General features: G+C 44.0%; 1 protein-coding gene across 1 annotated transcript in view; it reads right to left on the minus strand.

Annotated features, from left to right (window-relative positions):
• CTNNA1 (catenin alpha 1) overlaps positions 1-20,610 on the minus strand; it is a 215,180-nt gene that overhangs the window by 184,563 nt on the left and 10,007 nt on the right. Inside the window, 1 exon segment of the mRNA XM_073620754.1 lies at positions 9,648-9,751. Within this exon segment, the coding sequence (XP_073476855.1) occupies positions 9,648-9,749 (102 nt within the window). The 5' untranslated portion in view covers positions 9,750-9,751.

A 20,610-nucleotide genomic window follows, 5' to 3' on the forward strand; every position in this document is an offset into this window, starting at 1 on the left:
TGCTGAGGGACACCCACTGGTGGACACTAGACCTGCAGCCTATAGATCTGGGAGCCACAGTGCCACCAGCAGATGAACCATTTCCTGACACAGTGTTTTTTTTAACTCCACTGTTTTTTGATCACCTAATTAACCACTCAGGATCAATTTTACATATGCTTGGTTGAACACCAGCTATAGTTCTTGGATGGTAATACGGCTAAGCGTGAATGTGGAGGATACCTTATACCTCCAGATAACAGGAATGTGTGGAGACCTAAAGGCTATATAAATCTCTAATTTGAGACCCAAAGTCTCTGGTAAGAGGCGCGAGTTGATGTGGGGATGGCCTTATACGAGTACCCTGTCACTTTTGATTGGCTGATCAGTGCCCTACGGTGTTTTACAAAAATGTAATAGGTAGTCAGGAAATTTGATTTGTAATTTTATGTCCCTAGAGCACCTGACGGTGCCCCCTGAATGTTGGGCCTCTGTATGTGGCCAGGCTGTGTTAAAAAAAAAATAAGTCTCACATATGTGGTATCTCCATACTCAGGAGTAACAGAATGCATTTTGGCATGCACATGGTAGGTGCTAGACTATTCTTATAAATGGGGGGGGGTTTAAAAAAAAAAAAAAAAAAAAATTATGACGACATGTTCAAAAGACGCCTCATAGAATATATATTGGGGTGTTTGCTTTACAAAATTGGGTAATTTTGTGGGCATTTGTTGTCCTGGTGCTCCACAGCCTTCAAAAGTGTGATAGGTTGTCAGTAAATTATGTGCAATTTATGCTCTTAGAAAGCTTGGAGGTGCTACTTGCAAGTTGCCTCCATGTGGCCAGGTTGTGTAAAAGCCTCACACATGTGGTATCACCATACTCCTCAGGAGTAGCAGAATGTGTTTTTGGGTGTAGTTGCAAGTTACCAACATAGCTTGTAGGCTAGGTTTCACAAAGACCAAATATATACTTATTTGTTTTGTTTTTTTTACCAAAAGATATGTAGCAATATAAAACTTTTGGCCAAAATTTATAAAGAAAAATGACTAAATCTGCAAAATATTATTATACCAAAACAAATGAAAAATGCATTTTTTTTTTTTTTTAAACAAAAATTTTCAGTCTTTTCATTTATAGCGCAAAAAATAAACCCAGTGGTGATTAAATACCACCAAATGAAAGTTTGTGGGGGGGGGAAAAAAAAAAAAAAAAAAAAAAAAAAGCACAACAAAAATTTCATATGGGTACAGTGTTGCATGACTGAGTAATTGTCAAAATGTGAGAGCACCAAAAGCTGAAAATTGGATTGGTTAGGAAGGGGGTAGAAGTGCCAAATGGTTAAATGGTTTTGGGCAAATGGTTAAAGCACGTACGTGTACTCAACTTTAATTTGTACGCATATTTCCACATCTAGAATATTTTTTCTCAACAAAAGTTGGGTTACACTTTAAGCATTCTTTCTTAATTTGTCTTCTTTTGCAGCTTTTTTCACTGATTTCGTTTTGGGAATAGTCTGTTTACTACCCTCCCCAAACACGGGAAAAAAAAAAACAAAAAAAAAAAAAAGTTCATCACGTACAGCAGCATGCACGTTACTTATCTTTCAAAATGTACGTGCCGGCTGCAGTACATGGGCAGACCTACTCGGTAACTCAGAATAAGAAAAACACACTGCTAATGTTTAATAGGTTTTGAGAAATCATCATCATCATCATCATAGAGATCTGCCACATTTAAAAAGGTTTGTGCAATTGACAACACAGGAAAAAAAAAAAAAAAATTTGGAGGGGTACTAATCGAAACAAAGAGGATTCACCAGCTGTGTACCATGGTACCCAAAGGCCTTAACCACTTCAGCCCCAGAAGGATTTACCCACTTCCCGACCAGGCCTTTTTTTGCGATACGGCACAGAGTCACTTTGACTGATAATTGCGCGGTAATGTGACGTTGTACAAACAAAATTGATGTCCCTTTTTCCCCACAAAAAAAAAAAAAAAAAAAAAAAAACACTTTTTGCTATAATATCCCAAAAGAATAAATAAAAACCCCTATATAATTTTCTTCATCAGTTTTAGGCCAATATATATTCTACAAATTATTTTGGAAAAAAAAAAAAAAAGCAGGGGATATATTTATGGCATTTTTATTATTTATTTTTTTAATTTTATTTAATGTCTTAGACAAACAAAAAAACACGACAAAACATCATACACATTGAACCTGAAATACAATTAGTAGACCTTTCCAGTCGCAAATCTGACGGACTTTAGATTTGGAACAGGCTTCAAATCTTTACTTCGTAACTCCGCCAGACCCAGAAATCCGCTCGTCTGTATGCTAGTCCGACGGACAAAAACCAACGCTAGGGCAGCTATCGGCTACTGGCTATCAACTTCCTTATTTTAGTCCGGTGTACGTCATCACGTACTAATCTGTCGGACTTTGGTGTGATCGTTTGTAGGCAAGTCCGTCCACCGGAAAGTTTGTCGGACCAGTCCAGTTGAAAAGTCCGCCCGTGTGTACACGGCTTTAGAAGAGCAGCCAGGATTTATCTTTTGAAGTCTATAAGACGTAATATATGCTCTATGTACCAGTTTAAATTGGAACATGCGGTCTCTCAAGGATACCAGAGATCTGAGGGAAATCCCACACACCACTCCAATCCTCCATATCTGGTATATCCCGCATCCACCTAGCTCGAAGACCCTCTAATGGCAAAATAGAAATTAAAGCAAGATGAGAGTACAGTCTCGAGGTAGGCTTACCCAGACACTCAGATTTAAGTACTGATTCCAGAGTGGATTGTATCATCGTTAAACTATCCTGTGGAAACTGTGCATGAAAAGTGTGGAGAAGCATCTAAATAGATGGGAACTAGGTAAATTAAAAGTTGAGGTAAGCGTAGAAAAATTAGATAGTTTTCGATCAGTAACCACTTGAGAAAGTAATTAAATATTATATTTAGTCCATGCAATAGGCTTTGGTACTTTAGAAATTGAGGAAGAGTAGGGTTAAACCATAGGAGGGGCCTTTGGAGAAATTACACCCTTTGGATAACACTCACATCTAAGACCAGCCTCCCAGGCTCGAACAGTAGTAAGCATAAGAGTAGTCACCTGGTAGGGTGCCCTACGGCCCCTGAATAAAAGTATCTTAAGAGCTTCTGTGGAACCTACCACTGCTGCTTAGCCACCATATGGCGGTAACCATCTGAGTGGCCAAAAAGAAATAAAAAAAAAAAAAAAAGGAGAAAGATGAAAACAGCCAATTTAATCTTGTCAAAAAGGATACAGGGATCCACTGAGGAGAATGTCTAAATAAAACACATACATTTTGGTATAATTTTCATTTTTAAAAGATTAATGCGTCCCAAGCTTGGCAGGAAATTGCAACTCCTAAATACTTGAAATTCTCTACCCACTGCAGTGGAATATCATTCAAAGCAGTTCTACGGAGATAAAGATAGATAGAGAGAATATATATATATATATATATATATATATATATATAATCTCTCAAGGACTTAGTCCAATTTACTTTCAGCCCTGTAACCGTTGAGAATGAATCCAGTATCTCCAAGGCCCCAGCATCGTTCAAAAACAATAAGAGGTCATCTGCATACAAAGCTACCCTCTCCTCCAACCCGCAATCCCTTAATATTTGGGGGGGGGGGGGGGGGGGAGCACAAGGTCTCCGCCACCATAGGAGAGAGGGAGGAAGAGAGAGATCCTGACGAGTTCCCCTAAATAACGAAACGGGAGATGACAACCCTCCTCCCCCAGAGAGAGCTTTCACCACACAAGCCAGTTTATCCAAGAGGGTACCGGCCCTCCCCCATCATGAAAAGGTTCCCGCACAGATGTCACAAGTGCGACAACCAGCACCCCTTTGAGCCCTTCTGCTGTCATCCTCACCCCGACAGGATAGGGAGCGTGGCCACCAGCCCGCAAGGTGGCCACATCCGTGCAGCAGAGACAGATAGGAGTGTTCAACAGAGGAGGTAGGGGAGGGCAGGAGTGCCTAAGTGCCTGCCTAAGTGCTACACCAAAAAGTCGGGACCCCCCCTCTGAGGTCCACATAGGGGGCACAGACTGTGGCCCCTCACAGGGGGCACAGACCTCTGCAGCGCCACCCCTCAGGAAAGGAGGCCACCACGAGGCCTAGCAGGCCACTAAATTTCTGTCCGCCAGCCCGCAGGGGGACCGGGCCAATCCTCAGGAAAGGGAGTTGCCACGAGGCCTAGCAGGCCGCCAAAGCCATGGCTTAGTAGGCTACAAAAGCCACAGGCTAAAATTTCTGGCCGCCCGCAGGGGGACCGGGCCAATCCCAAGCCGGTAGGCCGCGGGCTAAATTTTTGGCCGCCCGCCGCAAGCCCCCGGCCCGCTGGGGGACCGGAAAGCCGCAGCCTAAATATTCGCACACCGGCCGAGCGGACCTATCCTAGCTGGTAGGCCGCAAAGCCGCGGCCTAAATTAGTCAGCAGGCCCCCAATCCACGGCCTCCCAGGGCTAACCACAAGATACCCCCCCTAATAAAAACCCGAGGGTGAGAAAAAAAAAAAAAAAAAAAGGGCAGCGTGCAAAAAAGCCCCTAGGCTGGAAGCCTGGGCCTAAACCGGGAAGGGGGGGGGGGTGTTGGAGAACACAGAGGGACCGTAAATTCCCAGGACTAGCGATCCCAACAGGGAACTAAGTCCTTACTCCTGACTAGGCAGAAAAAAAACTGAATACCTAGAGCAGGGAGGGGGTTATATACTGACTGAGGACGGACCATGGGAGTGGCCGAGTGTTTTGTTTTTTTTTGTTCTGCCTAGTCCTACTCCTGTGGAGGCGATATAACCCTATCATTATGAATAAAGAAGGCTATGTCTGTCAATGAATAAATGAGAAAAACATGAAGGTTTACAACCCCTTAAGTTGCATGCATGGATTAGCCAGGTTCCCCTTCTAAGATGGAGTTTTGAAAAGGGAAGGAGAATCTGGGTGTACGAGTAGTAGGAGGGAGTATTGCATATAAAGATCTGCTAATCACTGGCAACCCCGGATGCCCAGTGGGAGGGCGAAATGCATTAGGCAGGAACTTCCAGTGACGTCACGTCCGGCTCTTGGAGCACACGCTGTGCTGCCTGTTCCGAACCGGCATTACATGCTTGTTTTATCCAGTGAATTTGTGAGTGGAAAATACATTTTAACCTTTTTAATAATAAAATGGAATTACACCATGAATAAATGCTCTATCCTTTTTTATATGAGCAACATCCTATTAATTTGCCATCTTCCTGAGAGAAGTGGAGAAGCTGGAGAAACGACATCTGAGAATTCACCTATACTGAAAGGCATTCATAACTTGGTGAGTGAGGGCACAAGAGGGGAGCACGGCACCTTATTGCACATAGATTTGGAGCACTGCTATTTTGAAGAAAGCACCATTGCACTTTATTAGGAGAACTTTGACAATATTGTTGTGAACCTGTTCAAGTCTCTCTCTCTCTCGTGGGTCAGGGATCTTCTACCCGCACCCACTGTCACTATTTAAAGCGGAGTTCCACCCTAAAGTGGAACTTCCGCTCATTGGATTGGGGGTGCAGATACCTTTGTAATACAGGTATCTGCAGCCACTTCTGGGCTTAGACAGCCGCAGAATATCAGTAGATGCCCGCCTTGGGTGGAACTAGGCTTTAATGAATGCGCTCCAGGTAGTTCATGGATTCTTCCTGTCATTATCTAACTGTCTGCCCTGCATTGCACCCGTGATCTGCGGATCATGAATGCAATGCAGGCTCCTACTGGAGAGAAAAAAAAAAAAAAAAAAAAAAACACACACCACGTGATATGCGATAACAATACACTTTAAAGTTCATCCAAAAGAAAGTCCAAAAACAAAGTGCTCCATTGGTGAATGATATTGCAGGACACTGAGGAAATGACTAGATGGGAACGGAGTTGATGCCTTGTATTGGGAAATGCGTCCGATGGAGAACTTGTTCTTGACATCACCACGTACCTGCTGGCTGGCTTGAGCCGTGGCTGTTTGAATGTACTGTTCACTACTTTTTTGGATGTCAGCGCACAAAAGATTTTTACAATAAATCTTTAATGGAATACTGCACCATAAAGCTTCTCTTTTCTACCATATGATTTATCCCACTGTTGGAGACCTCCTAGATAAGGATATAGTTGCAGTTATAGGACAACTATACCGCTGGAGAGTTTGTTGTATTACAAGGATCCCGGCATTGGATGAACCTGTGTAGGAATGTCCCTGACGATCCTGTGATTAGCCCGTTTGATCTCTATAATCTGAGATTATAATCTGGTAAGCGGCGTTGTCTGTTTTACTTTCTGGAAAAAGGCATCTAGTGATTTCCTCAGTGTCCTGCAATATCGTTTACCAATGGAGCACCTTTTTTTGGACTTTGTTATTTAAAGTGTATCATCAACACATATTAGTATCAATTTTTTTTCCCCCCTTTTTATAGTAAGGGAGTTATAGTGGAGCAAAAAAGTATTTAGTCAGCCACCAATTGTGCAAGTTCTCCCACTTAAAAAGATGAGAGGCCTGTAATTGTCATCATAGGTATACCTCAATCACATTGTCTGATTTTTGAAAGAATTTATTTGCAAATTATGGTGGAATATAAGTATTTGGTCACCTACAAACAAGCAAGATTTCTGGCTCTTCTTTAAGAGGCTCCTCTGTCCTCCACTCATTACCTGTATTAATGGCACCTGTTTGAGGTTGTGGACAGGTGTCTGATAACGAGTTCAAACAGTCACACTCTAAACCAGTGTTTCTCAACTCCAGTCCTCAAGGCGCACCAACAGGTCATGTTTTCAGGATTTCCACTATTTTGCACAGGTGATTTGATCAGTTTCATTGCCTTAGTAATTACCACAGCCATTTCATCTGAGGGAAATCCTGAAAACATGACCTGTTGGTGCGCCTTGAGGACTGGAGTTGAGAAACACTGCTCTAAACTCCACTATGGTGAAGACCAAAGAGCTGTCGAAGGACACCAGAAACAAAATTGTAGACCTGCACCAGGCTGGGAAGACTGAATCTGCAATAGGCAAGCAGCTTGGTGTGAAGAAATCAACTGTGGGAGCAATAATTAGAAAATGGAAGACATACAAGACCACTGATAATCTCTCTCGATCTGGGACTCCACGCAAGATCTCACCCCGTGGGGTCAAAATGATCACGAACGGTGAGCAAAAATCCCAGAACCACACGGGGGGTCCTAGTGAATGACCTGCAGAGGGCTGGGACCAATGTAACAAAGGCTACCATCAGTAACACACAAGCCGCCAGGGACTCAGATCCTGCAGTGCCAGACGTGTCCCCCTGCTTAAGCCAGTACATGTCCAGGCCCGTCTGAGGTTTGCTAGAGAGCATTTGGATGATCCAGAAGAGGATTGGGAGGATGTCATATGGTCAGATGAAACCAAAGTAGAACTGTTTGGTAGAAACAGAACTCGTGTTTGGAGGATAGAGAGAATACTGAGTTGCAACCAAAGAACGCCATACCTACTGTGAAGCACAGGGTGGCAACTTCATGCTTTGGGGCTGTTTCTCTGCAAAGGGAACAGGACAACTGATCCGTATACATGAAAGAATGAATGGGGCCATGTATCATGAGATTTTGAGTGCAAACCTCCTCCCATCAGCAAGGGCATTGAAGATGAAACGTGGCTGGGTCTTTAAGCATGACAATGATCCCAAAACACACCACCCGGGTAACGAAGGAGTGGCTTCGTAAGAAGCATTTCAAAGGTCCTGGAGTGGCCTAGCCAGTCTCCAGATCTCAACCCCATAAAAAACCTTTGGAAGGAGTTGTAAGTCCGTGTTGCCCAGCGACAGCCCCAAAACATCACTACTCTAGAGGAGATCTGCATGGAGGAATGGGCCAACTTACCAGCAACAGTGTGTGACAACCTTGTGAAGATTTACAGAAAACGTTTGACCTCTGTCATTGCCAACAAAGGATATATAACAAAGTATTGAGATGAACTTTTGATATTGACCAAACACTTAATTTCCACCATAATTTGCAAATAATTTTTTTTTTTTTTTTTTTTTTTGAAAGAGAGGAGACAAATGTGATTGTCTGGACTTGTTTCCACATTTGTCTCTCATAGATGAGGTATACCTATGATGACAATTACAGGCCTCTCATCTTTTTAAGTGGGAGAACTTGCACAATTGGTGGCTGACTAAATACTTTTTTGCCCCACTGTATATACATTGTTCAGCTAGAAACATGTGTATAAAAATAAATAAAATTCACATTCAGGCTATTTAAAGTTGCAGCACCAGTGTGTCATATTTTCTTTTTAAGGGTAGCACAGATTTTTCCACTACTCACATTTTTTACCTGCAAAAAATGTAATCATTTTTATAAAGATGAATTTCTTTTAATAATCTGGCCAATAGAATGCCATAAATGTTCAAAACATTAAAACGCACATGTGCAAAATACAGCCAGTCCAGGCATTCAGAGGGGCTTTTTCAGATGCCTTGTGTCCTAAAAGCATTCCTTGCTTGGGACAGGGCAACACCCCCATACGAAAGGAGATGCTGAACAGAAGCAAGAACAACCGTCCAAAACTGCAGTTTGTAGCCCCTGGAATTGACACGCTGGGTCCAGATATCGGCGATTTCCTGGAACCAGAAGGCCAACAGACAACCCACCTATTCCAAGTTAGGTCACTGATTCACTGGACTGGGGACTGGAGCAAGACCTGGTTTCCTTAAGTGACCATACCTCAATGAAAGTTTGTTCTAGACTTTGGCTTGGAGCCACGGGCCTGACATGGAGATGTCACTGCTGCCATTACTTTTGCCAGTGTCTAATCACCCATTGATAGCTACATATATAACCCAACCCATGTCCAAAAGACTAAAGATCCTATGTCCTGTATGAAAGAAAAAAAAAAAAAAAAAAAAAAAAAAAAAAAAAAAAAGCTAATTTTTTCTCAGTTTATGCCGATATGTATTCTTCTACATATTTTTGTGGGGAAAAAAAAAAATAATCGCAATAAGCATATATTGATTGATTTGCGCAAAAGTTATAGCGTCTACAAAATAGGAGATAGATTTATAGATTTTTTACTAGTAATGGCGGCAATCTGCGATTTTTATCGTGACTGCAACATTATGGCAGACACATTGGACAATTTTGGGACCATTGGCATTAATACAGTGATCAATGCTATAAAAATGCATTGATTACTGTAAAAATGTCACTGGCAGCGAAGGGGTTAACACTAGGGGCTATCTAGGGGTTAACTGTGTTCCCTGGGAGATGATTCTAACTGAAGGGGGAGGGGACTGACTAGACAAAGTGACGGATCGTGGCTCCTAGCTAATAGGAGCACACGATCTGTAAGAACAGAACAGGGACGTGTGTACACACACACACACACGTCCCTGTTCTGTGTCTCCCGCTTATGATCGCTCATGGCAGGTGGTCATCGCGACCGTCTGCCACGAGCATCAGCACCCCTGCTATGTATGGCTACAATGGCTCGTGCAGGGGAGCCAGCCTGCCGCAGTACTGCGGCGGCTGGTAAGAAAGTGGGTAAAGTACATGCCCCGATACTGTAACCTACAGCTGGCAGCTAACATATTAGAATTCTGACAAGGTTTTGTAAAGCTTACATACCTGAGTAACAAGGGGTTCAAGCAGTCGCTCAACTGCCAGGGTACGGATTTCTAAGCTCTTTGGATCCCATTTAAAATTGATATTTCCAGTGTTTAGAGTCATTTCTAAGGAGAAAGAACACAATCAGAATAAGCACTATAAAATAAAGCATAATTTAAAGAACAAACGTGAAAGAACTAATTTGTATGGACAGAGAAAGAGAAGAGAGATTGTTAGAATGCAATATTGCGAGTTTTGGCTGTAAAAGGTGGGAGTTGAAGGATTGCTGCAGGGCACACAGCTTGATCTAGAGCAGTGGTTCTCAACCTCTCCAGTGCCATGACCCCTTGATAAAATTTCCCAAGTTGTGGAAACCCCCAAACAGCAGAGCTGCAGGTTTCTTGCCAAAATGAGAAACACGATTGTTTTGCTTAGAGTAAAAAGATCACGACGTAAAAACTTTCACATTATACAAAAAAAAATAAATAAATAAATATTATAATGGGCTAACTTTACTGGTTAGTTTTGTTCTTTTTTACTTTTTTTTTTTTTTTTTTTTTTTTCAAAAAAATTGCATTTGAAAGTCCGCTGCGCAACTACAGTGTGACATAAAATATTGCAACAACCACCATTTTATTCTCTAGGGTGTCTACAAAAAAAAAAAAAAATATATAATATATATATTATAATATATGTTTGGGGGTTCTAAGTAATTTTCTATCAAAAAAAAAAAAAAAAATAATATACGATTTTAACTTGAAACCAACAAATGTCTGAAAAAGGCTTAGTGTTTAAGTGGTTAAACTTTTTTCCCTTACACACAAAGGCTATTCCTTTGACAAATTGTTACAATGTTTATACTTAAGTTCAACTGATATGTTTTGATTCTTAGCAGACTGCCCGGTTTTTCCTTCCTTTCTTTTGATGGCTGTGGCTTCAGAAGAGCAGAGAATTCTTTGCATAGAAAGAATTGTGAAACACTTTAGTCAAGATCGCGATAACGATTCTTGACGATTAATTGTGCGGTTCTACCAAACAGTAAAATTTTTTTCGTAGCATGGGTTTTCAGCACCCAAGACAAGTACTTTGCGACCCTAAACCTTGGACATTTAGCGCTCCCGAGTCCCTTCCACTCGTACAGTATTAAAAAACCCTTATGGTACACTTTAGGATGTGCCACTCTTTGTTCTCCTTTCTTTCCCTTTTATATCCCTCCCTCTAATTTCTTGTTTCTTTTTCCCCATCCCTCTCTCTAGCTGTCTCTCGTTCTTTCTCTTCCTTTTTCTTTGTTCCATCTCTTTTCCTCTCCCTTCCATATATTCTCTATTTTTATTCCTTCTCTTACTCCTTGGTGGGGGGGAGGGAATGGAGGAAATGGGATGAGTATCAGTGGCAGTGCCGGGGGGGGTTCTGATCATCCTACTTAGATGTTCTTGATCAAGGTCATCTGCTGACCTGAGATCTGTAGCGGGGATTTTAATGGCAACTATAAATCATAGGTATTGTGCAATAAGGCTGCAATAAGGCTGGGAGAGTGGTGCGGGCTTCAAGAACAGCCCAGGATATGGTAACCCCTGGCAAATAGTCATTTGACCCCAGGTTGAGAACCACTGGACAGTAAGACTTTGTGGGGGTATTAGTTGGAGCTGCTGTTTGGCAATTGGACTGAGCAGTGGCTCTCTGCCAATCAGGAGGCATGGATCTCATACCGGTCACCCGATTGGCTGAAGGCAGAGGCGAGCCAATTGGCCGCCTAGCAGAAGAGGATGCAAAGAGGACACAGGAGCCATCGCCCGACCCGCAATACCAGTCCCACAGCTCACCACTGTCACCCGCTGCCTGACCCGCCACCACGATGGGGTAAGTGCCGGGCAGACAGCGGGCGGCACAGTGGCTGCATATGAGAGACGCAGCTGGCTGCATTTGATATTTTTGTTTCAGTATTTTTCATAATTTTTCAGTTTGCACCCCCCCAAAAATTTTGAGCACCAGCCACTACTGGGACTGAGTATGATGGTGACCTCTTCTGTTCTGAGTAGTAAAGCGACTCTGCTCAGCAAATATTTTTGGAGATGTTCTGATGGATTTGGGAGGGGAGGTGCTTGCAGCATACCAATGGGAATATTTCTGTTTCAATATTTTTATTGAAGGTTTTCACAAAGAGTAGAAAAATTACAAAGAAGATATTTGAGTAATACACACAGTTTCCACAATCTGAAGTGCTCCTATATCCACAAAAGAATAGGTGTGCATTAGTGTGCATTAAATGATCAAAGAAAAAACAAAAAGGCGTATAACTTAGTTAACTAAAGATTATCCCCTCGAAAGCACTGTTCCCAGGCACATCCGAGGCACTTTGTTGTGGACATAGGAGTTATACATGAACATTAACGATCCAACAACGATATCTTACAGAGAAGACAATAAATAACCAACTCGTTACAGCATAATATTTGCATCAAAAACAGTGTGGGTCAATAGGGTTCGGGATTCGCCCTCCATATATGAAAGAGAAGGTTCCCTCCAAGGGGAGGGGACCTTCTATTTTCTGCTACGGAATATTTAATTTGAGGCTGGTGTCCCATTTAATTAGTCTGGGTAATCAACAGGGCCCATGCTTCACTGCCGTAAAGAGAGATCAGGATGATGACACTGTCAAAGATTTAAGCCAGTGTTACCAATGGTTTTTGGATGTACAGTGGGGACAAAGTATTCAGACCCCCTTACATTTTTCACTCTGTTATATTGCAGCTATTTGCTAAAATCATTTTTTCCTCATTAATGTACACACAGCACCCCATATTCACATAAAAACACAGAATTGTTGAAATTTTTGCAGATTAAAAAAGAAAAACTGAAATATCACATGGTCCTAAGTATTCAGACCCTTTGCTGTGACACTCATATTTAACTCAGGTGCTGTCCATTTCTTCTGATCATCCTTGAGATGGTTCTACACCTTCTTTTGAGTCCAGCTGTGTTTGATTATACTGATTGGACTTGATTAGGAAAGCCACACACCTGTCTATATAAGACCTTACAGCTCACAGTGCATGTCGGAGCAAATGAGAATCATGAGGTCAAAAGGAACTGCCTTTAGAGCTCAGAGACAAAAAACTGTGGCAAGGCACAGATCTGGCCAAGGTTACAAAAAAATTTCTGCTGCACTTAAGGTTCCTAAGTGCACAGTGGCCTCCATAATCCTTAAATGGAAGACGTTTGGGACGACCAGAACCCTTCCTAGAGCTGGCCATCCGGCCAAACTGAGCTATCGGGGGAGAAGAGCCTTGGTGAGAGAGGTAAAGAAGAACCCAAAGGTCACTGTGGCTGAGCTCCAGAGATGCAGTCGGGAGATGGGAGAAAGTTGTAGAAAGTCAACCATCACCTGCAGCCCTCCACCAATCGGGGCTCTATGGCAAAGTGGCCCAACGGAAGCCTCTCCTCAGTGCAAGACACATGAAAGCCTGCATGGAGTTTGCTAAAAAAAACACCTGAAGGACTCCAAGATGGTGAGAAATAAGATTCTCTGGTCGGATGCGACCAAGATAGAACTTTTTGGCCTTAATCCTAAGCGGTATGTGTGGAGAAAACCAGGCACTGCTCATCACCTGTCCAATACAGTCCCAACAGTAAAGCATGGTGGTGGCAGCATCATGCTGTGGGGGTGTTTGTCAGCTGCAGGGACAGGACGACTGGTTGCAATCGAGGGAAAGATGAATGCAACCAATCACAGGGATATCCTGGACGAAAACCTTCTCCAGAGTGCTCAGGACCTCAGACTGGGCCGAAGGTTTACCTGCCAACGAGATAATGACCCTAAGCACACAGCTAAAATAATGAAGGAGTGGATTCACAACAACTCCGTGACTGTTCTTGAACGGCCCAGCCAGAGTCCTGACTTAAACCCAATTGAGCATCTCTGGAGAGACCTAAAAATGGCTGTCCACCAACGTTTACCATCCAAACTGACAGAACTGGAGAGGATCTGCAAAGGAGAAATGGCAGAGGATCCCCAAATCCAGGTGTGAAAAACTTGTTACATCCTTCCCAAAAAGACTCATGGCTGTATTAGATCAAAAGGGTGCTTCTACTAAATACTGAGCAAAGGGTCTGAATACTTAGGACCATGTGATATTTCAGTTTTTCTTTTTTAATAAATCTGCATAAATGTCAATAATCTGTGTTTTCCTGTCAATATGGGGTGCTGCGTGTACATTGAGGAAAAAAAAATGAACTTAAATTATTTTAGCAAATGGCTGCAATACAACAGAGTGAAAAATTTAAGGGGGTCTGAATACTTTCCGTCCCCACTGTACAAAGGACTTCTGATGGCATAGAAGGGTCAAGTTTTCTGTGGCTGGCTTGAAACTTCCTGACTGGATAAAGTGGTTCTAAAGGCTGAAGGTTTTTTTACCTTCATGTATTCTATGCATAAAAATGACCTGTGTGCAGCAACCCCTCCCCCAATACTCACCTGAGCTCCGTCGTGATCCAGCAATGTGCACAAGTGTCTCGGCTCTCTGGGGACTCTCCCTCTTCACTGGCTGAGACTAGAGGGAGAGCTGAGCAGCAGCTCGGGAGCACGCTTGCTTGGGTGCCCCCATGGCAAGCTGCTTGCCATGGGGGCACTCACCAGGAGCACTGGCGGGTGACCCGAGAAGGAGGATTGGAGTTGCACAGAACATGCAAGTATGACGTTTTGTTTTTTAAATTGCGCCTTTAATATCACTTGAATTTTTAGGCCGAGGTAAATGTAGCTGTTAAATCCATCAGGAAGAGTGCCATTTCAAGTAAGGAAAAAATGCTGTTTTGCATTCTTCCTTTGTGTATCTATCTATCTATCTATCTATCTATCTCACACACACACACACACACACACTTTATTTTTTTAAAAACAGCTTACCTGTAAAATCCTTTTCTTGGAGTACATCATAGGACATAGAGCCTTAAGTATTTACTTAGTGGGTTATAGCTATCTTCAGGTGTTGACACTGGCACACCCAATACAGAAGTTGACTCCCCTATATATCCCCCTCCTCCTTCCAGGAGTACCTCAGTTTTTGTAGCCAAGCAATATACTTTCACCCCATAAAAAGAGGGGCGGGACCTCTGTGTCTTATGATGTACTCCAAGAAAAGGATTTTACAGGTAAGCTGTTTTAAAAATCCTATTTTCTTTATCATACATCATAGGACAGAGCCTTAAGTATTTACTCAGTGGGACGTCCCATAGCAATGCTACTTGAGGAGAGGGAGAAACAAACCCATAGGGCACCCCCAGACCGTCAAGACTTATACTGCTGCCTGCAGCACACTGCGCCCGAAGGCAATATCCTCATTCCTTCTTACATCCACTTGGTAAAATTTTGTGAATGTATGGACCGAAGACCAAGTTGCGGCCTTGCAGATCAGAGCAAAGGAGGCCTGGTGACGCACTGCCCAAGAAGCACTAACTGCTCTGGTAGAGTGCGCCTTAACTTGAATAGGGGGGGGGGGGGGGGGGGGGAATCTTACCCCTTAAATCATAAATTTGAATTATAACTTGCCGAAACCACTTAGCAACAGTGGATTTTGACGCTGCCTGTCTTTTTTTTTTTAGGACCCTCTAGCAGAATAAAGAAGACATCAGTCTTAAGAATCTGAGCAATTTTCTTTAACTAGATTTTCACTGCTCTCACTACATCAAGACAATGTAGTGACTTCTTCCCTGGAACATGGTTTTGGGGGAAAAAAAAAAAAAAAGAAGGATGGCAGGAAAATATCTTCATTCAGACGAAAGCCTGAAACCACTTTTGGCAAAAAGCCTGGACGAGGGCGTAACCCCACTCTGTCCTCATGAATAATCAAATATGACTCTTTACAAGAAAGAACAGCCAATTCTGAAACCCTCCTTGCTGAGGATATAGCAACCAAAAATATCAGCTTCCTAGTCAGAAGGACTGAGGGAAAATGCTGTAATGGTTCAAATGGCGGTTTTTGTAACACTAACAAAACTAAATTCAAGTCCCAAGAGGTTAAAAAGGTGATTTAACTGGTGGATTAATCCGCATCCCTTGCATAAAACCCCGGACTAAATAATGTATAGCAAGCAGTCTTTGAAATAAAACCGATAAGGCTGAGACTTGGCCCTTAATAGTACTTAGTGCCAACTTCATCTGTAAGCTCAATTGTAGAAAGGCAAGTTCCTGCCTATAATATATCTTCGAGGGTGCCAACCCTTGGATTCACACCAGGAAACATAAGCTTTCCAAACTCTATAATATACAGCTCTGGAAACTGGTTTCCTTGCATTGATTAAAGTTGAGATAACAGAACTGGAAAGCCCACGCTTCTTCAGAATGTGGGTTTCAATAGCAAAGCCGTTAAATTTAGCGTTTGTAAAGTAGGATGGAATATCGGCCCCTGCGATAGCAGGCCTGGCCTTAGTGGGAGAGGACAAGGACCCTCCACTGCCATCTTTACGATCTCTGCATACCATGACCTTCTGGGCCATGCTGGTGCTACCGAATTACTGGCTTTCTTTCCAGCTTGATCCTGCAAAGAAGTCAAGGCAGCAACTGAATCGGGGGGAAAAGCGTAGATCAGTGAAAACTGATCCCACAGGAGTTTCCAGCGCATCTGTTCCGTATGCGAGTGGATTCCTTGTTCTGGACACAAAGTTGACTAACTTCATGTTGAATCTGGAAGCTAGAAGATGTCCGGAGTCCCCCATCTTTGGCAAACAGCCCGAAACACTTCGGGGTGAAGAGACCATTCCCCTGGGAATAACTGCTGCTGACTTAGATCGTCCGCTTGCCAATTTTCTACTCTCGGAATGAAAACTGCCGATGTGGCTGGGACATTCCTTTCTGCCCAAGTTAGGATATGGTTCACCCATCTCTGAGCTGAGAGACTCTTGGTGCCCCCTTGGTGATTGATATAGGCCACAGCCGTGGGATTGTCGGATTGAATCCGGACTGGACAATTCTTTAACCTGGGAGGTCCAGGTTTTCAGAGCCAGATACACTGCCCGAATCTCTAGGATGTTGATGGGCAGGGATCTTTCGAGTTTTGACCACTGTCCCTGGACAGTCGTCTCCTCTAGTACCGCTCCCCAGCATGAGAGGCTGGCATCTGTCGTTACTACTTTCCAGACTATTAGTCTGAAGGGTTTCCCCTTCAGCAAATTCTGGCTTCGTAACCACCAACTGAGGCTTTGAGACACTCTTGGGGACAGCCGCATTGGCAATTCCAAAGCTTGGATCATCTTGTTTCAAGCAAAGAGGATTCTGTTTTGCAGCAGTCTTGAATGGAACTGGGCATAGGGTACTACTTCGAAATGAAGCTACCATCTTTCCCAACAACCTCATGCAAAGGCGAATTGAAGGATTTGCTTTTGACCTGACCATCCGTACCAGCTCTTGTATGGAGCTGATCTTTGCTGGAGGCAAGAACAACCTTTTCTGGGCTGTATCTATGATCAGGCCTAAGTAATCCAGCTTTCTTACTGGTTTTAAAGAAAGACTTTTCAAGGTTGAGGATCCAACCAAGACTTTCCAGGTAACTGGTTGTAATGCGTACGCCTTGCCTTAAGCGAGTCACTGACTGGTCTATTAACAATAGATCATCTAGGTACGCCTTATGCCCTGTGCCCTCAACCTGGCTAGAGGTGGGGCCAGTATTTTTGTGAATACCTGTGGTGCTGTAGCTAGCCGGAAGGGTAAGGCCGCGAACTGAAAGTGCTGCTGTTCCACTTCGAATCGCAGAAACCTTTGGCGGGTGGGAAATATTTTGAGCAAATTTTTAGATCCAGAATGGGTCTGACATCTCCATTCGGTTTTGGTACCGTAAACAGGTTTGAATAGAAACCTAAACCTTGTTCTCCTGTGGGGATCTGTACGATTACCCAATAATTAGTCAATAATCGGTCTAATGCTTGAAACAGGGACTGTCTTTTCCCTGGATCCTTGGGAACATTTGATCTCAGAAAGTGAGATTGTGGAAATTCCCGAAACTCTAGTTTGTATCCTGGAGTCACTATGGAGAAAGCCCATCTGTCCTGAATTTCCCTCTGCCAGACTTCTGTGAAATGCAGAAGTCTCCCCCCCCCCCCCCCCCTTCACCTTGGTGAAGAGGTCTTAGTATTCTGCTTTGTAGTCTTGCGGCTCCAGGTCTTCCTTTGAGCCTGGGCCTGACCCTGCGATTTTCATCTGGAATCTGACGGTGGAAGCCATCGCCACTGCCTAGAGGCGGATGTGCTTGGCGCAGGAGAGAAAGTTTAAATGAAGGACGTTTATACTTTCTTTTGACTGGCAAAAGAGTACTTTTTCCACTGGAAATTGTCTGGATGTATTTATCCAAATCATCGCCAAATAGTCGCTCCCCATGAAATGGAAACCTAGACAGTAGGTTTTTGCAGGGTGCTTTGGCAGACCAACCCTTTAGCCAAAGGGTCCTACGCATGTGTACAAGTGCAAGGCAAGACGCCTGGTGAATAGAATCCTTTATAGCATCTATGGCAAAACATAATGCTTTTGGTAATTCGGCCAACTCATTGGCCTGTTGTGCAGGGAGCTCGTTAAGGACCTCTGTGAACTGGTCTTTTAAGGACTGACAGATGCCTATAGCTGCAATTGCAGGCTGAGCAACAGTACCTGCTAAAGAAAAAGAGGATTTTAACAGGAATTCCAACTTTTTATCTGTTGGATCCTTTAGCATTTGTACATTGTCCACTGGACAAGTTAAACTTTTATTCACACTGGAAATCACAGCATCTACTGCTGGAACTTTCCATTTTTTGGTGACTCCCCCCCCCCACCCCAGGATAGAAAACCGAGAATCTCTTTGGAGGGAGAAAATGCTTGTCCGGATGATCCCATTCGGTATAAATAAGCTTCTCTAGTAATGTGTGGACTGGAAACGCATGCACTGGTTGTGAAGGTTTCAAGGAACCCAAAGAAGAAACCAGACTTTCAGCTGACTCTGTTAGGGGTAGCATGAAAGTGGAGCGAACCATGTCCGTAAGGATTTGTACCTGAGATTGTGAAGCTGAAAATTTAACTGTTTCCTCCGCAGAGGAGTAATTGGTTTGTTTTTCCCGATCGTTTGAGGGTAAGGCCCCTTTCACACGAGGCGGGCTCAGTTTTTACGGAGCCCGCCTCGGTCCGCCGGCTCAGCGAGAGATCTGTCCGTTGATCTCCGCTGAGCCGGCGGATGACAGGTCCCCCTCTGCTCACTGAGCGGGGGAGGGGCTTGTCAGGCGCCGCTGCCGCCTATGGAGGGATCGGACGAAAACGGACAGCGTGTCCGTTTTCGTCAGATCTCACCCGATCCGATAGCGACGGATCTGGACGTAGAGCCATACGTCTGCTTTTAGCGGATCGGACGGGGTCGGATGTCAGCGAAAATGTCTCCGCTGACATCCGACGCCCCATAGGCTAACATGGATCGCCCGTTCAGGTCCGCCGTCAAAACTGACAGGCGGACCTGAACGGTCCGATCGTGTGAAAGGGGCCTAATACCTCATCCTGTCCCCACTGTTCCCCTGAAAGGGGTTTGGTGTGGGAGAGAGGGATATAGCACACTTCTTATCCCCTTTAATGCAGGATGCGATTAAAGCCGCTAATCTTCCTTCTAAGCCCTGCAGGGCAGAGGAAAATGCATCTTCAGTCACGTATACAGGGGCTGAAGTGTGAGAAGCAGTTGCACCACCAATTGCTTCCAATGACTCACCCTGGCTTGCCATATCAGGTATCTCCGGAGAGGATGACAATGTGGAGGCATGTCTGGAGTTCCCAGCGCCTGGGGGTGGTTTTGGTGCCTTAGTAGTTAGCATTGAAGCCATACTGCAAAGCACAAAAGCAAAAAGGTACTCTAAGAACTGTTCTATTTATTTGAACAATAGTAGGAAATACACTGGTAGCATAGAATGATCTAATGCTAAACAATACGTTTTCTCCTCTACTGCAAATGCCTGTGTAAACCCCACACGTGCACCAGCGCTTCTGTGTCCTGTGGCAGCCTTGCTTCAGCTGCTCTGATAGACACTGTCTGTTTCCCAGAGTATCAGCTTTAAACTTTTTCAGCTGTGAGCCTGATAGTCTATGCGCCACGCCCTTTCATGTGCTATAGCAAGAGTCACCTCAGAGGGGAGGGAGAGGATTTACACAGTCTTTATCAGCTTTACAGATTTATGCTTGTTTAAACATAACATGTATCCCTAGCCACTCAGTTTCCCCATTTGGGGGGGGGGGGGGGGGGGGACGGGGGGGACACCCCCCCTTCAGCTGCTGAGACACACGCTGTATTAGCACAGATTTAAACAGGGTCTATACACTATTACTACCTCTAGAGGAGTTTAAGGCATTTTACAATATAATTGAAAGAAAAGTCATAGGTGGACTTTGCAGTTCCTATGCTTTCCTCGCTGCAGGATACTGCTGTAAACAGATCCAAACTTCATCCATTACGGCGGGCAGTGTGTTTAAACCTTCAAAGACTGGGGCCTTTTTAATAGGGGTTCCACTCTTTTGGACCATGTATAGCACCCCTCAGGACAGCTTTAGGTAATGTAGCAAGACCACAAAGAGTCCTGGCTCCAAGGGTCCAGCCCTCAAAGGAGGAGCATTACAGGCAAAACCTCGTTCTTGTATGCGAGGCCCGGGTACCATCCTGGAGCCGCAGTGGCGGGATGGATCCGGTTGTGGAGGCTTTTTAAATCCAGCATGGATCCCTCCTGGAGCTCCGCAGAGCACATCTTCACTCGTGCCAACACCTTTAGGCTTGGTTCACACTACCGCGACTTGGGATCCGACTTGTAAGCCCTCAAGTCGCCCCAGAAAGAGATTCACATTACAGTGCATGGGAGCGTCTTAATAGACACTACTGAAGTCGCTCCGACTTCAGAGCGTACTCCCTGTACTACTTGGATCCGACTTTGATCCGACTTCAGCCTATTGACTATCATTGAAGTCGGATCGCCGTCTCGCATGATCCGACTTCGGCAT

This window comes from Aquarana catesbeiana, linkage group LG03, assembly GCF_042186555.1.
Source record: "Aquarana catesbeiana isolate 2022-GZ linkage group LG03, ASM4218655v1, whole genome shotgun sequence".
In the NCBI taxonomy this organism is placed as follows: Eukaryota; Metazoa; Chordata; class Amphibia; order Anura; family Ranidae; genus Aquarana; species Aquarana catesbeiana.